The sequence below is a fragment of the Mus musculus genome, chromosome 2, assembly GCF_000001635.26.
Source record: "Mus musculus strain C57BL/6J chromosome 2, GRCm38.p6 C57BL/6J".
Taxonomy (NCBI): domain Eukaryota; kingdom Metazoa; phylum Chordata; class Mammalia; order Rodentia; family Muridae; genus Mus; species Mus musculus.
The window spans coordinates 76,112,949-76,132,936 of record NC_000068.7 but is presented as its reverse complement, the minus strand read 5'-3'; the positions used below and the strand labels follow the sequence as shown (position 1 = coordinate 76,132,936).

The following is a 19,988-nucleotide window of genomic DNA, read 5'->3' as shown; positions in this document are numbered from 1 at the left end:
TTTCCTTCATCCTTCCTTCATCCTTCTTCCTTTTTTAACAGACGTAACTTATTCCACCCTCCTCAAAAGGCAACTGATTTAAATGCATTTATTTAATGCTAGCTATTAATTGCTAACTTTTACATTGTATTGGTTTAAATCATATCAAATTATACAAATTCACATATATTTGCATGTATATTTAAATATATTTATTTACATATTACTTTGTTCCACTGATCTGGAAAAATCCTCCTAGATTGTATTGCCTTAAGGATATTTTTGAATATCTATTTTGCTTTGCACTGATAACTCCTGCAGAAGGAGGCTGGTGGCTTCAGCCAAGACGAGAGCAGTTCGGGTAGAGGACAGCACTCATGTTTGCAGACACAATATGGGCAGAAGACAGTGCTCACAATTGCACATGTCTGGTTCTAATCTGGACTGAGTCATGATAGCCTAGCTGTTACCCTTGGACATTCTGCATAAGATCTTAGTTACTTCATAGAGCAAATGAGCATAATAAAGTATTGTGACACTTAGGGACAGTGTTCAGATGCAATATTCAGTTATAATTGACATACTTGGTCCTCTCTTTCCACTGGTTCCACATCTGTGAATTCAACCATGGGTGGGAAGGATCCTAAAAAAAAAGTATATCTGTAGTAAACACTTGCAACCATCTCCCCTTTGTCAGTGTCTCCTAAGTAACATAGAACCACAAGTGTCTACTAGCTTTTGCACTGTGCTACCTAGGGATATATAAGCAGTATACAGAAGATTCAGCCTATATAAGGGTACATAGCTTATACACAGTACTGAACCATTATAGAGAAGGTATTGGAATGTCTGAGGATTTGGTCTATGGGAGAGGGTCATGGAATCACACTCTTAAAGCTGTATAAAAGAGCTAGCCTTCGCAAAAGTTGGGTGTTTGTACTGACTAGTGCATTGCTAGCTTTGATCTCCGTTGAATTCTGTTTGTTCATCCTCAGATTAATTTAGGGATCATAACTCTTTGCCTGTTTGGTTAGGCAGATCACTTCCTGCTTCGAGTTTGAGTTCAAAATAGATTAGCCTTTCTTTCATTCTTTGATTCAGGCTCTGCAAGCTACATCACTGTCTAGTCAGGCATCATTATAGTGTACCTTGGCACCACTGCAGTGCACCCTGGAACCAGCAGAACAGCCTGCCACCACTGCACAAAACCCTAGCATCACTGCAGAACACGCAAGCACCATTACAGAACAGCCTGGCACCATTGCACTATGTTGCAGAAAATATTTTTAAAATCTCAGTGCAGTGTTCCTTCTTATCTTAATGGCTTATGTTCTCAGATGAAAGACACACACACAGCCTTTATATTTTAATATGCCTTAGGCAGCACAATAGCTGGACAACTGCCTACCCTCCATGTTGTTAGAATCTGTTTTCTTACTGATAACTCCGAGTTACTACTTATTAATTTCTGTGTTCGATCTGGGCTGAGTAGTACACCCTGACCCCATTTCAGTACACCTTGGCCCCATTGCAGAACACCCCAGCACTTTGGAGAACACCCTAGCACCTTGGAGAACACCCTGGCCCCATTGCAGAACACCCTGGCATCTCTGCAGAACACCCTGGCCCCACTGCAGGTGCAGCTATCCCAGAGCACTTCTGCTTCTTCCGGGTTTGCCCAGTGCCTGTCACCTGTGTTACCATGTTTGCTTCTGCAGAAAGTGACAGGACCTGGAAATCACAACTTCATATCTATCTTGGCATAGAAGGAAGTCTCTTCCTATTGCCACATGCTGGAAACTTGAGCTCATGTTAGTCACAATCCACCAAAGGTAAAAGAGAGATGTGTAAGCTACATGTCTTCTACTTTTTCTGGTCTTTAAAAATGGAATGACTGCCATCGTACCTAGATTTTATCTAACAATCGAATTATCAATACAATTATTTTTGGTGACTGCTTTTCTAACTTTCTTATAATTTAGTTATAAAACTCTATTGTTAAAATTCTTTTACCTAAGTATGTAATATTAATACCTCACAGCTCTTAGATGCTCTTAAAGCGGGATGATGGAACAAAGAAAGGAATTTACAATCATTTAAACAAATTTACTTTTATGATCTTGATTTCCATTCTGCGCAAGCAGCCAAACACTCCAGATAAGCCGTGTTTCTTTCCACTCATATTTTCCCAGAGCGTGGTCCTCGGAACAAAGGGGAAACTTTACCTAAAGGTCAGAACACAGAGAGCACAATAGGAATGTAGATGTGGAATATTACGTCCTCATTTGGAGCATCAGGAATTGTTCTTCAGGGTGTCCTTCACGGTTATTGCGAATGAAGCCTTACCTAATGCAGGCGAGAATATTTCCAGGAAGTGTAGGTCTGGGTGGTAAGGGATGCCTCACACGGTTTTATGATCAGAGAGAGGAGAAGAATGAGGGTCAAACAGAGAGTGAGGGAGAGGCTAGGCAATCAGGAGCCAGGCGTCATCTACCCCACCTCCCCAGAGCCTCCCATCTATTTCCTCCTTCCCAGTGTTCACAGCAGCCGTCCTACTTAAGGGCTTCATTACCTCTTGGCTGGGCAATCACAATCCCCTTCTACTTGTTCCTCCTACAACAGAGTGTAGAGTGCATCGCGAGCTGACTCATAGACCTTAAATTGTTCCCCTATTCCCTATCAAAATACAAATGTCCTGGCCTCTGGGGCCCTTGGAAATCTCACACCAAACTACTTCCCTACCCCTGGCTCTCATTTCTCTTCTCAGAGAATTGTATGCTACTTACACACTCAAATGCTTCATAGTCTACAAATCAGCCACCTGCCTGTCTGCCAGCTGATCCTTAATGTGCCCTCAGCTTTCATTATTCTCCGTCCCAATTATGCCTCCCCACTCAGGACCATTCCGATATTCGGAGCTCAATTTAAATGTACTCCAGAAAACGTCTAGTCCCGTGGCTGTCTTTCTTTTGCCCTGCATGATGCCTGTGTATGTTCCTCTGTCTGAAAGTGTGTACCCTGAAGTATGTGATTGTTTTATTTCTCTCCCCTAGTGTTTTTTTTTTTTACACAATTGGTACTCAGAAAAAAAAATGCATACGATAAGTGAAAGCATTTGAGCTGCGTCCACTGTGGTCTTCCAGCACAAGAATCCAAAAGGGAAACCTTTGACCCTTTGAGATTGATGACAAAAGTCTCGCTGCCCACAAACTGGCAGAGCATCTCCTCTGCATTCCCCATGCCATGAATAGAGTTGGTTTTGTGTGGAAGGAAGGAGGGCTGGCTTCAAAGATCTCTTTCCAGACTTTGTGTGAAGCCTCCCTCTATTAGAGTTAAGGAGCCTCCTGAAGTAAGAGGGGAGAGATGAGTCTCCCTGAGGAATCTCCTAAACTCTGAGGAAAATCTCCTCTGGTTGGAAGAGTGAAAGAGCTGGACTCCTAGCACGTGATCAGATACTAATTTCTTCTTTCCTGCCCATTTCCCTTCTCCCTGATCCATTGAGCCAGTCAGTCTTCACTCCTGGACGAAGGTGGTCTTAGATGCATCTTCTGACACACTGAGGTATTGAGTATATATATTGCCTTCTTTCCTGAAGTTAGAAGCCTGTTGCCAAGAGAGTTTACAATGAGCTTCTTTTATTTCCTTATTCTTCCTTCCTGCCCTAAACAGGCTCAGAGCAAGGGAGAAGTGGGGTGGAGATGCAGAGCCTCTGTGAGAGGTGTGTCCTCGCCTGACTTCCGGCTCTCTCTGTGCAGAAGGACTTGTTTGCACAAACCCTCCAGACAACTCCGTGGCGAGCCCTCTCCTGTCGACAATTCCCGATGTTGTAGCTTTGCCCCTCCTGACAGGGACTGACCTTCAGTGATCCATGCATCCTTCCCTTCCCGAGACACAGCTCATCCCTCTAAGTCTGGGACAGGGTTCTTTTTTATTCCTTTGTAGTTGTGGCAAAAATAAGCACGACATGGAACTTACTATTCCAGCCATTTTTCAGCACTCAGTTCAGTGGGTCTAAGTGCTTCACATTGTTGTAGAGCCCTCACCACTCTCTGTCTCCCAACCTGAGACAACATCCACAGCACATCTAACTCAGCTCCCTGTCACCCATGGCAACCACCCCTTTGCCCGTGACTCTGATTTCACTAGGAAGCTCCTGTACATAGAATCACGTGTCCCCTTTCGACCACCTTCACTTCACTGTGACCCATGCTGTTCTAGCTGCTAAGGATGGAGCAGTGGGAATATAAGTGCTATTTATTATACTCTAGCAGAAAACGGGAATAGGTAAACAAGATACCAAGAGAGCGTCACAGTAAAGTGCCATACAGGAAACTGTGTGATGTCTGGTGAGGCTGCATGCAGGAACTATTTGCTGAATGAATCAAATCCAAGAAAGTACAGGCAAAGATTATAATCATAAAGTACAGGAAGAATCTCCTTCCAGCACACACTGTGGGGTGCCACTCCTGGGTGTTGACAGTAATAGTTACAGCAATTCCTGTCCCCACCCTCATTCAGGGCTTTACTTGCAATAACTTCCCCAAGCCCCTGGGTGAAAGTCAATTCCTCAGAAGTAGGTGCCAGTTCAGAAGCCAGAGGACCAGGAAGGGATTGATTTTCTGATTAGTGCAGATGCCTGGTCTCCAGGAAAGCGCTTTGACACCAGAGAAGGAATAGCACCCTCGTGGGGCGGCTTGAAGAACAGCTCTTTCCTGTCTTTAAGCACTATAAAGCCAATTTTATTTTGTTGTTTTGGTTTGGTTTGTTTGTAGATACCATTGCATCTGTCTAATACTTAACAAAATTCCTCAGATCCAATATTCAGTCTTAGGGAGGGCTCCTGTGTTTTCCTTTAGGTGTTGTGGAAAGCAGAGGACCTCTATCAACATCCAACCAGATACTATTTTTTAAGTACATCTTATTTTAGAGCATTTTTTTCACTTTTCATTGTGTTTTATTTTGAAGATTTGTTTTCTTAATTATGTGTCTGGCTGTATGTACACATGAGAACGTGTGAGCACAGCGGCCAGAAGATGGCATTGGATCCCCCGGAGCTGGAATTACGGACGGTCTCACACTGCCTGGTGTGGGTGCTGGGAACCGACCTTAGGTCCTCTGGAAAAGCAGCTGGTACTTTTTTTTTTTTTTTTTTTTTTTTTTTAGTTTTTTTAAGATAGGGTTTCTCTGTGTAGCCCTGGCTATCCTGGAACTCATTTTGTAGACCAGGCTGGCCTCAAACTCAGAAATCCGGCTGCCTCTGCCTCCCAAGTGCTGGGATTAAAGGCGTGCACCACCACGCCTGGCGTAGCCAGTACTCTTAATTGGAGCTCTCTCTCCAGATCCCTACACGTTAGAGAGTGATTTGTTCTTATTGGTTAAGAATGTCACGCATATATGCCATATGTAGAACAATTTCATATTAATAGAAAACTTAGAGAGAGAATGTAGCCTCCCCTTGTACCCCGCATCATGTTTCCTCTACCTTTACCATTGTACATTATTATTATTACTGTGTTTGCTGTAGTTGATGATCATTGCTGTACTCTGTCTCCTAGAGGGCTCCTTTGTTCACCTTTCCTGATTCTTTACCAAATACCTTTCCTGTTCTGGGTCCCAAGATTCCCTGTTGTCTTTAGATATCATGCTTTAAGCTTCTCTTGGATGTCCACATTTCATGATTTCCTTTTTTAAAAAGTATTATGGCTTGTTTTGGAAGGGAGTTAGTAATTTTCTTATTTTTTTCTGAGAACTTCACACATGACCACTGTATCTACATCACTCTTGCCTCTCCCTCTCTCCCTTAAACTCCTCTCTGGTTCCCCCTCCCCCAAGCTCATTATCATTTCTTTATGTTACACACATGCATGCATACACGCACACACACACACTTTAACCTACCTAGTCCACTTAGCTTTGATTGTATGTCCATGAAACAGTGTTCCAGAGTGAGCACTTCGTATGTCTCTCTATCGGGATTGGCTGCCGTTTTCTCAAGCTTAGACTCTGATTCTAGACGATGGTGAGGACGGCCATGGGTGACATGGGTGGTTCGCATCAGAATGACTTACCCTTGACCTTGACACCCTGGCTGAAGTAATGCTCTCAGGCTTCCCACTGCTGCTCTGAGCTGCTCTGATACCTTCTTTCCTTAACTGCACTCTTTGGATATGCAAAGCTATCCCCAACAGTGGAGTGCTATGTTCCATTTCCTTGAGGGGGAACTAGCTACTCAAATTACTTAGTATTTGTTTTCTGCATAATCTTCCCAATTTTCTATAAATCTCTTTATCTCTCTCTCATTTGGGGGTTATAATCCATTATTGCTTTATTTATCAGATACTACCTATGTCAGAGCCTAAGAAAACAGTTTCTTAACAACCAAAAGGGAGTGTGGAGGCTGGAAGATGATCCAGTCACTACAGCATTTGCACAGGATCATGAATACCTAAGTTTGATCCCTAGAAACCATGTGCAGAGCTGTGTAGTTCAAGTGTGAGCTTGCCATCCCAGCACTAGGAAGGAAGAGACAGGTCTATCTTGGGACTCACTGTCCAGTCTAATTGGTAAGCCCCAGGTCAGAGGGAGACACGGTCTTAAAAATACAAAATAGAAAGTATCTGAGGAACAAAACTCAGGGTTGATCTCCACGGGTACTGAAAACACACATGTACATACATGTGTATACACACATGTACAGATATGCACAATGTACATATATGAGTACACATGCAGAAAGTATTTACTGATGCTGGAAATGAGTAAGTGCTGCATTTCTAATAATCCTGTCATTATCCATGTACCTCAAACACTTTAGTGGGATCTATGAGTTCTGCATGACACTGACATTAATGTACCTGTCTTAGTCACTGTTCTGTTGCTGCGAAGAGACGCCATGACTAAAGCAAAGCTTATAAAACAAAGCATTTCACTAGGGGCTGGCTTTCAGAAGCAGATGAGTCCATTATCATCATGGCAAGGAGCGTGGAGGCAGGCATCACAGGCATGGTGCTGGGAAAGTAGTTGAGGGCTACATCCTAATCTGCTGCCAGAGAGAGTGAGCTGGACCTCACGCAGGCTGTTGAAACTTCAAAGCCCACCCCCAGTGACACACTTCCTCTAACAAGGCCACACCTACTCCAACAAGGCCATGGCTCCCAGTCCTTCTAATCCTTTCAAATAGTACCACTCCCTGGTGACTAAGCTCTCAAACACATAAGCCTATGGGTGCCATTCTTAGTCAAACCACCAACATAACAGATCACCTACTATATACAAAACACTTAATCCTTACCAAAACATATCAGATACTTCAAAATGACATGAGTCACAGTATAATGCTTCACATAATTTCAGTCTATAAGAGGACAGACGAGAGGGAAAGTGTGATTGCTGCCCTGTGTGACAAGTCTGGGGTAGAAGTGGGTACCACGTGCAGAAGAAGCATCTAATTCAGAGAGCTTTATCACAGCTGGCTTGCCGAGAAGGTAACTTCCAAGCTGTACTTTGAAAGACAATTCTCAGGAATTTACCAGGGAGAAGGAAAGTTGCAGGTGAGAATGTAGAGGACTCTGGTGACAAGCTGTCAGAGCCACTGAACATCTCTGCACACCAGGATACGGGCAAGCATGGGGCTCCAGAGGGTGGGTCTCGAAGGACAGTTATGATGCATGGAGGGACTTGAATTTGACTCTAAGAGAAGTAGAGAGTGATTGAGCAGCCTTCAGCAGAAGGGCCATGTGATTCGTCTGGCATTTTAGAGGGATCATTCTGCCATCTACAGAGAGATTCGTGCCGCTTCTTTATAAACACAACTGTGTTTCTAACAAGAAGTTGACTGCGTTCTCACTTTATCTCCTGCTGAACAACATTTGGTGGTTTTCCCAAATCAAATCCATCTTTATAGGATTTGTCACCACTGCTGTGGTCTAACAAATGTGCTTCAGGATGGTGGACCAAGTTCCCAAACACAGCAGATGTTTGGAGGAATGAAACATGGTTCCCATGGAAACCTTAGGAAGTAACTGTTACTTGCATGCACGGATTCTGGCGTGCCTGGAATTTTTTTTTCCCCTGTGTGGTATGTGTTTCTGTTACTTCAGTTTTGGGGTGTGATGATTTGGGTGCTTATGAAAGTGTTTCATTAACTGGATGTCTGTATTTGTGCCCAGCACTGTGTGATGTGACTTATAGAGCAATCTCCTAGAACCTTTACCAAAACACACAGAGAAGACAGCCAGGTTCTCACCTGACTAGTGAGCAGATGGGCGGTCATCTGGGTCTAGGAACTTGCTGAGATAGGTTCTGTGGCTTGCATCGCTCAGCTGGCTGCAGATCTGAATCCAAACTCAGGTCTGAGTTTCAAGGACCCATGAAGTCAGCTGGGATGCAAAGGGTTGTTTGAGGACTGTCTTCTCAGTTGAAGGGCTGTGCTCACCCCTGGGACCGTGACAGCCACCACGATGGAAGTGGGATGAGAAGCGACATGAAATTCCTGCTTTGCACCCACTTTCTGGGTGGGAAGACCGTGAGGACGGTGACTAAGGACACTGAGGAAGACCTGTTGACTTAAAAACTTCAGGTTGCCTGGCATGGTAGCATGTGCCTTTAATCCCAGCACTCAGGAGACAGAGGCAGGCGGATCTCTGTGAGTTCAAGGCCAGTGTGGTCTGCAAAGGGAACACCATGGCAGACAAAGGTACACAGAGAAACCCTGCCTCGAAAAAAAAGCAAAAAACAAAAACAAACAAATAAACAAAAAGTGAATGAAACATGTGGCCAGAGATCCAAACTCCTAGGGACTCCGGTGGCTTGGGTGTTAGGCAGCTCATTTCACTGGTCAGCTAAGAATCACGAGGCTCCAATGAGGTTACTGTAGTGAGTGTTTCTTTCCTAGCACGCACCTTCAGTGTGGCCCTAAAGGTCATGGCAGAGCTTCACAAAAGGCTCAGTGTAACTAATGTGCCTGTCATTGTGCCTTCGTACTTGTAACTTATATCCTTTCCCATATGTCCTTCCTGCAACACCTACACACACATGAAGTTTCTGGCACTTCCTCAAATCGCGCTACTGACGGGGAACCGTGTCTTCAATACTGGAGGCTCTGGGGGAGGCTTTTCATGTTCAAAATGATCAGTCTATCCCCTCTCTGCCCCTTTTTCTCTAGACCAGTGGTTCTCAACCTGTGCGTTTCAACCCCTCTGAGGGTTGAATGGCCAGTTAACAGGAGTCACCCAAGACCATCAGAAAACACAGATACTTACCATAGGATTCATAATAGTAGCAAATTTACAGATATGAAGTATCAATGAAAATAATTTTTTTAATTTTCTTTTTAAAAAAAGATTTATTTACTTAATATATAGAGTGTTCTGCCTGCATATATACTTGCATGCCAGAAGAGGGCATCAGACCTCATTACAGATGGTTGTGAGCCATCATGTGGTTGCTGGGAATTGAACTCAGAGCCTCTGGAAGAACAGTCGGTGCTATCAATCTCTGAGCCATCTCTCCATCCCAACAAAAATAATTTTATGATTGGGGGGGGTCATCCTAACATGAGGAACTGTATTAAAGGGTCACAGTATTAGGAAAGTGAAAGCCACTGACCTAGAGGGAAGTCCCAGCAAAGCCACATAAACACCAGCATCCCTTGTGTTCTTCTGTAATCAGTACAATGTGTCCCTCTAAAATGAGAAGCCAATCCAGTGGCCCTTTTGATTATTTTTTTAGAAAAACCTATGCGGTGAGACACATATAAACTAGAAATAGATATTCAAGACTTGAATATGCAGAAATATGGTATTAAATGAAATTAGACCTCTAATAATTTCAGATATATTTAAATTTTAGGCTTGGAAAACCTTGGTGCATGTTGTGGTTGTTTTAGAAATAGCAATAATCAATCCAAGTTTGCTCAATTAGCCCAAAAGAATGCTGTGTTCTCCTCCGCTCTTCATAACAAACTAGAGAAACAAGCAAGCGAAGAGTTCATTAGAGACACATTTGTGAGGCATTAATACATGTAATAACTTTCATGATTAAGAAAAACAGCCTCACTTTAAAACAGAACTAAGAAATACGGCCGCTGTGGGAACAAAATGCTTATTTTAAAACACGGATAAATTATAGTCCAGTATGCATGTGTAGAGAGTTACGTTGAATCACACTATCAATCACAAAGACCTCTTTAATTTCAGTGTTAATGGTTGAGATCCTCTGTGACAGACGAGCAGGAACTTAGAAAAATAGAAAAATCATTACCACGTGAAACTTTCTCCAAAGAAAATGGCTGTCTCTTTCTTCCTAATGACATTTATGTGATTGAAGTGAATAGGCGTTTCCTGACAGTTATATCACAGAAATAAGCCAGTCCGCACCCATCTCTTATAATAACGTTTCCCATGGGGATTAGGATGGGTTTAATCAAATGTAATAATATGTAATAATCAAATGCCATATGTGTCATATATGTTAAACAGTATCTAATATGCATATACTATAATCTCACTTGGAGATCTTATCTACCAACCACAACCTTCATAATACAGAAAGGAACTAGGAAGTAATAAAAACACCGAATAAACCACAGCGTTCACATGGTAGAGTTCACGTCCTGGGCTCATTTGCTCGATTTTAGACACAATCTCTACCACAATCTTAAATTGCTATTTGTTTTGCTCATTCTTCATGGTAACCATTCTGGCCCAGCATCAAGTTGTTCGGGCCCTCTTTTTTCAGGGTCCATGGTAGGATTGCTTTTCCTTCATGGTTAGAGTGAAAGGGACTTGTAAATTGCTCTTCTAGTGGATTGAATAAGAATGCCCCCCCACCATAGGCTCATATATTTGATTGCTTAATAACCAAAGAGTAGCATTATTTGAAAGGATTAGGAGGCATGGCCCTGTTGGAAGAAGTGTTTCATTGGGGTGACCTTTGAGGTTTCAAGACCCCATGCTAAGCCCAGTGTCTCTTGCTGCCTGTAGACCCTGCTGTAGCACTCAGCCACTGCTCCAGCACCTGCCCACGTGCCAGCATGCTCCCTAGCATCATGACAGTGGACCAAACCTCTGAAACTGTAAGCAAGCCCCCAGTTAAATGATATTGGTATAAGAACTGCTGTGACCATTGTCTCTTCCCAGCAACAGAACAGTGACTAAGACACTCTGGCGGGTGGAACTTAATCGGAAAGGGAAGGTATCGTCTCCCTTCTATTCACAAGGAAACTGATCCTTGAGCTAAGAAACTAGGCCAAAATTATAAGGCCAGTGGAGTGAGGATAGTGAGTTCAAAGGTCAAGCAATTCTGCTTCCCAATGCTGGCATCCTAAACGGTGATAATTAGGAAAACCAAGTTTGCCAGCTAGACAGAAATGGCCAGTCTTGAGAATTCTTGCTGATAGTTCATTAAAGAACTACTTCACATAAACAAAATGAAATGCTACCTCTGGTCCCACAGAAAAGGAGACAATGAACTCATGCTACACATCGATGGCAACTCAGGGATGAAGTCTGGTTTCTCTGCTCAGAAATGTAGCGGGCCCACTCACATGACTGTGTGGCTTGGAAGAGCATGCTAATCAGATTGCTTTTGGAAGTCAAAAGCTTTATAGAAATATTCATTGGAACAGATTTCATAGTGTCTTTTTTTAATCTCCATTTTCAATGGAATTAGGAAATGAAAAGAAATCCAGGCACAAAAATATAGTTATTAAAATAACTAAAGAGACATTTTTAGCCTTCATGAACGAAGGTATTCAGATCACATTGCGGCTTGGGAGAAGACGCAGTCAAATTGGTCTTTTTCCTCTCTGCTCACACTCTGACATCCAACCTGTAGCCTTCGGCAGAGCAAACGGGCCATTTTAACATGGAAAATGCATGGGTAGGCTTTAACCAGTGGTTTTCACAGAAATGTCCCCAAACTAGCAGCATTATCAGCTTTATCTGGGAACTTGTTAAACATGTAAATTCTCAGGCCCCACTCAGAGCAGCTGAATCGGGAGCTATCTGGGATGTTCTAGAGTTTGTGACCCACTGAATAACGGATGAGTTCAGGTGAGCAGGGTTGGGGAGCCTCTGAAACATAACGAAGTGAGGAATTTCATGGAAAGATTCCAGCGGGAAGCCTTGACGAGCTGTCCTGGGACAGTATAGCTCATAAGAGAATAGCTATCGGCCACACCTATCAGTCAGAAGACGTAGGAAACCACGCTGTGTGAGAAATGCAGGAGCTTTGTTACATTCAGAATGTATGTAAGAAGAAGGCCCAGAGACATCATTGCCTTTGACAGGTGGCCTTCTTAATCTGCCACATGAAATAGGATGGTTGGAGCCACAGGGTTGTCACTTCTGGCAAGCGCACAGGTGCTGATGTTTAGTGACTTAACGGCAAAGGCAAAGGACAGTTAGGGCATCAAACACTTAAGCATCAGTTCTGTCATGCATGAGCTGATGGGTTCTAATCAGGGATCCATTTTAAGGACTTGCTTTAAAACTTAGATTGAGATTTGGAGTAGAGTCTTCAGTTTGATAGCTTTAATCTAGGTAATGAAAGATTAAGGTAATCATAGATTTGCTTCCAACAGCAATAAGCAATCAAGTAAGGTGAGGGCCCCACGTGAAATGTGTTCACCAATGTATTCATGACTTTTCTGCTGCTGCGATAAGACGCCATGACCAACATAAGGAAGAGGGTTCATTCTTAGTCTGGAATGCTGTCCTAGAGGAATGAGAGCCCATGATGGCAAAGTGGAGGCAGTGTAACCGGCAGTGGACTTGGGGGCCAAAACAGGAAGCTGAGAGCTCACATGTTGGAGAGCAAGCATGAAGAAGAAAGAGTTGACAGGCATGAGGCATTTAATCTCAAAGACCACCCCCAGTGACACACTGTCTGCAGCAAGACTGCACCACCCAACCCTTCCTAAACAGCGCCACCTACTGAGAACCAAGACCATGTGGGACAATTTTCACTCAAACCACCAGAACCAGGATGTCAAAAAAAGATGCCCAAAGTGTTTAGCACAAAGATTTAGTTATAGAAGGCACACCACAAAAATGTGCTGCTATGAGCTTCCTAGAGGCATCTGTCTAATAAATATTTATTATCCCAGAGTGAGCAGATCTGATTTATTCTACTTAAAATTTGAAAGTCAACTCCAAGGAGCTGGAGAGATGGCTCGGCAGTAAAACAGAAGCACTGGCTGTTCTTCCAGAAGTCTTGAGTTCAATTCCCAGCGCCTACATGGCAGCTCCCAATATAATGGAATCTAATGGCCTCTTCTGGTGTGCAGATTCATCTAGACAAAGCATTCATTCATTCATCCATTTATCCATTCATCTATCCATTCAGACAAAGCACTCATGTATATCAAATAAATCTTTTTCCAAAAGTTTGTCTCCATAGATTTTTTTTTAAATATGGCATACATTTTGAAGATAATGATAAACAATTACATGGTAGACAGTTACCTAAAGTACCTCTTCGAACATTCCATCCCATTAGACAACAGGGCAGTGTCTGAAATATTTGATAATAGAAACCGATCACTCTCAGTGCAGCTGTTCAGACACCGTGTTTTAAGTGCACTCAACTTTGTTTTAAAACTTCCAAGAGTATGTGGACCGTCACACAGCTAGATAAACACTCTGTCAGGTCATCCCAAGTAAATTGGCTTCTCTGCAAAGATGGCCACCTTTCTTAGATGGAGGATCACAGCTGGTGGCAAACTTTATTACGTCAGAGCCCATCAATAGAAATTATTTGGGATTTTGCTTCAAATCAGCTCAGCGAAAGTTGAGTGTCCTTTACTGTTCATTTGTCACCCAAAGCCACTTTGCCACCAAAGCCATCAATGTATCCTATCAGTAAATAGTCGTGCAGCCCCTTTCCAGGGAGACAGCCAGTCTGGACCCTCACCGCCCTTTGTTCTTCCACTCTGTGTAGCATTCTTCACACTCAGCTTCTCTGGTTAACTTTTCGATTCAGGAGCAAGTGGCTGGCCACCCAAACAACATCTGGGGCTAGATCTGCCTTCAGCCATCTTAGGTTCCTAGAACTGCAAGACAAGCATTTGGCTCAGGTCTCATGGCACCAGGCAGAGTGCAAAGCCAGACACTCTAGTGCTGTTTGTAGCTCTGTGTACTGCTCTTCTCTCCAAATAGAGTTAGTTGTCCTTTCCTGCTATGCAAACTGAAAACACAAACGCGTTGACTGTTTCCTTCTGCTTTCCTGCAGCCTGATAATGGTTTTATCTTGCTGCTTCTGTTTTGCTAGGAGCTAGTTCAGTCCAGAAGTTAATTAAAGTGATGGGGTTCACCAGTAGTGATTTATATGAGAAACGGCAAAGAATGCGTAAGTCGGAGCTCATCAACAAAACTGAGTTACTAGTTTCCACTTCTAAATACTTTGTAAATTAACTGTGACACAGAAGATAAATCCATCTGGGGTAGAAGTTTCCTTGTGAAAGTTTAATGTTAGTTCAAGTGTCCCAGGGATCAGCTGTTTACTTTCCTGTGTAAGCTTTATACTAATTTTATTTAGCTGTCAGAAAAATTAACCACTGAGTATATTGCGGCCAAGCTCTCACAAGCTACCGACATTTTTCATACAGGAAGACAGTGTGGATCTTATTATAACATTTTGCAATTTTTTCCTTCCAAACTATTAAAACACATTTAATGATTTTTTTATCTGATCAAACATACTATTATCTAAAATGTACGTTGCATCTTGATCCTTACTATGTAACAGAAAGCTTAGGAAATTGTAAACTTAATATAGCTTAGAAGTGTAGACGAATCCTTTAGCTTATTCAAGGATGCTCAAAACTAATAGTTAAAGTATATGTCTTCTATGTGTTATTGAATTCTGTTCTTAACTATAAGAATTTGCTTGATTTTTTTGGTCATCAACTGTGCTGTATGATTTTATGCATGTATAACAGTGATAATTTTCTTTTGAAGATTGCCTGGGCTGGAAGTCATCAGAAATTACTTCTGATCTTTTCCTGCAATTCTGCCACAGATGGGAGGTTAATGAGGTTATGTGGCTCTATTCATTTTTGAGGACTGTTATAATATAACAAAATACCACGGGCTGGAGGGCTCTGACCCTGGAAATTAATACCGTATTTCTTGAGTCTTAAGGTCAAGGTCAAGATACCAGTGGTTTGGTCTCTTTTGCAACCTTTGTTTTTGACTTACAGATGGTTATATTCTTCATGTGTTCTTACATGGTCCCTCCTTACTCTATGTGGCATCTGTGTCCTTTGTCCTAAGGTCCTGTGCTTGTAAGCACACCATTCACATTGGACTGGGTGTACTCACAGGACCTATTTTACCTTAATTACCCCCTCATAGATCCTGTCTCCAAATATGGCGACATTCTGAGAGTTAGGGAATTCAGTATGTGAATTTGGTGCAGTGAGAGACACAATTCAGCTCATAGCAAAAGCATTGTGGAAAATATTCAATGCATTTGGTAAACATCCAGATTAAACATTCCAAAGGGAAACTCACTGGGAGATATGGGGATGGACAGAGGAAAATGAGTATCTTGGAACACAGCTGGGCATTGTCTGTAGGTTTGCTCCTAGTCCTGTTGACTTGGGTCAGGGAGAAGTTGGGTGACCATGTGACAGGGTAGTAGATAGGCTTGAACTCCAGTTTAATGGTGAATCATTTTAGCATAAATATTTCTCATTATATAAGCATTTATTGCCCATATGAAATACAGTTTTAACTGGTCCTTCCTGCATATGCCTTGTCTGACATTGTTAGCCATACTGCTCAGTTTATGCTCAGATATGGTGTCTGTTATTATTTCATCAAGGAAATAGCACCTTTCCAACCTACAAATAAAGGAAGCCAGAAGAAGATTAGAGATAGAGATAATTTTCTTTTAAAATTATCTTATGCTTTATATGTCAGATCACCAAATACACTAAGTGGCAAGTGAGTGCCAAGCACACTCCTAAGGGCAGGGTCCATATTGGTGATCACAGCTAATGCTAACCTTTGATTGCATGGCCTTGTCAATCAGCTTCTCGTTGCCATGGTTACCTGAGGAAAACAGAGGCTCATGGTTTCATGGCCACTTGGCCTAACACAAGTCTGAGAGCCCAGGCTGGTGCAGAGATCTCAACTCAAGGCACCTGTAAAGAAAGGGGAGACAGGAAAGAGAAACTAAGGACAAAAGGAGCCCTTCAGAGCCATGTCACTAGTGACCTGCTTCTTCCAATCAGGCCCCACCCCCTATGCTTCTCCCATCTCCCTGTAGCACCACCAGCCAAGGATCAAACCTTCTACCCTGAGCTCTTGGGGACATTCCAGACCCAAACCACCTGGGGTACTTATTTCCATAAGCCTCAGCCTTGCCCTATGTACAAAATTAGCTTGATTTATCATAGATCTGAACTCAAAGAAACAAAAAGGAAAGTTCTGAAAAACAGTGCAAGTTGCACACATGTTCAAGACTGTGTGTGTGTGTGTGTATGTGTGTGTGTACAGTAACTTTCATGCTTCTTAGAAAAGACACATGAAACAGTAATCATAAAAAATGAACAAGTACACTAAATGAGAATTTAAAGCCTCAGTTCATTAAAGGCATAACCGGTCACAATGCACACCATGCACACAATTCCCATGCCTGTAGTCTCAGCTACTGAGAGGCAGGCAGGGTGATATTCAGGCCAGCACAGTAGCCATCCTCTTAAAACAATCAACAAAAGTGCACTGTTACACTAGACTTGGAAGCAATGTTTGTGAATATATGCACATCTATTATAGAACTTAATTCTAAAATATACAAAAAAAAACCCTTTATACCTCATTTATAAATGAGTTGTATGTGAATTATAATTGAAATGAAAAAGAAGCTAGTGTTAAGCGAGCAGAGAGCCTTAGTCTGTAATAGTTATTTGCTTCACTGATTCAAATAGTTTCAATTTAGTATTGTTAATAGATTTTCTTTTTATTAATAATAAAGGAAGTGGAAAATTGATTTAAGGAAACTGGAAGCTTGCCTTAGTCCCATGCTAAAAAAACTGACTGAGCACCACCTAGTGGCAGAGGCTTGAATTGCAGTTTTTGGGTTTGGTTTTGATTTCTTTGGTTAGCTGCTGATTTTAAAGACTTAATATACAAAAAGGAACTTGCAAACACTAAGAAAATCAAAGACAATAATAAAGTTAGGGATAAATTTAATAAAATAGAATCAAAATTACAGAATTTTTATTGAAAAAATACTCATCAGCAAAAATCATAATATATGATACCAGGCAAATACAGACGGGGTAGACTTTTAACTGACTATTCATATAATCAACATAAGGTAATGTATGTACATTATGTATGTAATAACATAAGTAATTGTATGCCTAATAATAGACACGTACTCTTGCATTAAATTTTCCTAAGAACTCTGTGAAATACAAATCCACCCAGGGGTAATAATGTTACAATTAACATTTTGCTGATGGAAACTCATTTTGTTGTTAATAAGCAAACCTAACAAATGTTATTTATCGCACAATACAATGTTTTTGTGGGTCCCTTCTGAAAGTAAAAGGGAGTTGGAAAAGCTATAGAGAAAAGAAGTAAAAAGAAGGAGAATCATGGTCACAGTAGGAGACAGATGGTTTACTTCCAGTAAACGTTACAAGGTTTCATTTGAGCATTACAATATCCTGCCATCATGTTCCTTGTTTCATACACACCTATGAACTCTGCTGCACTGCAATTAAGTTTCAAGAAGTTGTTACAAGCTTTCCAGTGTAATATAATCTTTTCCTGTTGAAAATAATAGAAAAATGCCCTCCGCCTGGGGTTTCAGATGGAGCCTCTGATTTTCAAGAACAGCTGCTGTTGAACATAAGGTGGCTCAATAGTAGTGTGACTATGCCACTTTACAAAGGAGTTCCAAAGAGCCCGAGCAAGTTCACAGAGCTGGGAAATAATGCTCTGAAAATGTGCCTGCACATACTGTATTCAGCCACTGGGAGGCGCTGTCCCCACAGCTGTGTGCTTTCACCCGTAGCAGCGTTCCTCAAAAGTTCTTGTCAACGGCTTATTAGGTTGGCATGTTGTGACATTGCTATATCATCTAAAACAGAGTTCTAAGGCTAATTAGATTTGGGAAATGCTCAGAGGCAAACTGTGATTCTCCAAGGTTGGAAAGTGCGGGAAGATTTAATGGGTCCCAAGGCTGGAGATTAGACTTGAGAATGTGTTTGATAGCATATAACATGTAAAGCTTACACTTTGTATACAGGTGTGTGATACATGTGTGTGTTTGCCTGAAAAATGTACTAGTACTAGCTAGCTTAACACCCACACGCCTACTTGTGCTGTAAAAGAAGAACCTACCCAAGGCAGCCCATTGGGAAGTTTTTTTCTTTGCCTGTTCAACTGTATAGAACATCTGTGGTTGTTACTTCATAGACGCTAGAGTTGAGTACACCTCTGGCATCACAGATGAATCTCACAGAGAGAAGATAGATAGATAGATAGATAGATAGATAGAGAGATAGATAGATAGATAGATAGATAGACACAGAAATTACATTTAACCCCCTGTGTCAGTGACTGGGATATGGTGATAAATCATGAAAATCAATTTCTTGTTCACATGATATCATCAAGAGCAAGTTGGCCACAGCTCTACAAGGATGTTTCCTTCATGTCTCAGGCTGCAAAAATAACCCTCTCTGGTCACGGATTTCTAATAATCCAGGGAGAAGAGAGCTGCTGAAACCATGTGATTGCCCGTAAGAGTCACATCTGTCACTTTCCCTAAAATCCCTATGCCCAGTAAAGGTTACACGCTATGGCTAATGTCAGTAGGGTTAGGTATATAACCCTATTGTCACATGTGTCACCTGTACAGAGCTATAGAATCTTTCCAGTGTGTTTAACAACAAGTGGGAGTAACGGAGCAAATGAAAGTGGGGTCAGCAACCAACAGTATCCATCATAGCACGCGCACACACACACACATGCACACACACGCACACACGCACACACATACACACACACACATACACATACATACACACACACACATACACACACACACACACACACACAACCAACAGTACCCATCATAGCACACACACACACACACACACACACACCCTTGCACACACCTATTACAGAGCATTTCTCAGGAGAGGTACTCACATCCTCTGGTGACTGGTCTTGACCTGCACCGTGTTCCTTTGAGAGTACCAGTGTAACATAGTCAGCCTTCAGACTGTGTCACAAACGATTCTTAGTAGTCTCTTGTTCGACATCGTAGTCACTGTCAGGTCACGGTGGTGTATGTGAGCTAAGCCCATTTTTCAGGGAGGAGGATTTGAGACACCCCCATCTTGTCCATTGCTGACATTCTGTCCTCTTCCCCATCAGGTGCTGTCGTACCACGCCACGTGTTCCAAGGCTGAAGTCGACAAGTTTAAGGTAAGGAAGAGATGGAGTTGCACTGTTAGCACACAAAGGTAAGTTTGTCTGATTCTGTCGTCCTTCTCACTGGGAACGTGAGCCACAGTCCTGGGCAGAGTAGCTTGGAATATTTTTTTTTTTTTGAGAGAGAGGTGAAAGGATTACACAGTGGAATAGTCCCTTGTAGTTTACGTAAGTCGATATGTCTTCCCATGTGTTGAACATATAGCTACAGGGTGGGGGCGAGAGGAGTCGGTTTAATAGGGTAAGGATCTGGACACCTGACTTAGGTTTTGTTTTATTATTAACTTTCGGTCCACTTAAAAATTTTAGAGCCTTATTCTCTTCTTTATCTATAAAACTAAATCAGGAGATTAAGATCAATGTAGCTAGCATTTATCACATGCCTACTGTATACCAGGAACGCTACAGGGCTTTTTCCTGTATTGGTCCATCTCAACTTCACGGCCCTGTGAAGGGTGATGCACATGATTTTCCAGTTGAGTAAGCCAGGGAGTCACCGAGTGACCAGCGTAACCAGTAACAAGGATAAGAAGTTTGATGATGAAGTTT

The 19,988-nt window shown here is 42.1% G+C and overlaps 1 protein-coding gene across 3 annotated transcripts in view; it reads left to right on the top strand.

The window, feature by feature from the left end:
• The window catches only part of Pde11a (phosphodiesterase 11A), a 353,338-nt gene that overhangs the window by 206,209 nt on the left and 127,141 nt on the right, over nucleotides 1-19,988 (top strand). For all 3 annotated transcript variants that reach the window (NM_001081033.3, XM_006499454.2, XM_006499453.2), the window contains one exon: nucleotides 19,383-19,433. In NM_001081033.3, coding sequence (NP_001074502.1) covers nucleotides 19,383-19,433 — 51 coding nt within the window. The remainder of the gene's footprint in view (nucleotides 1-19,382; nucleotides 19,434-19,988) is intronic.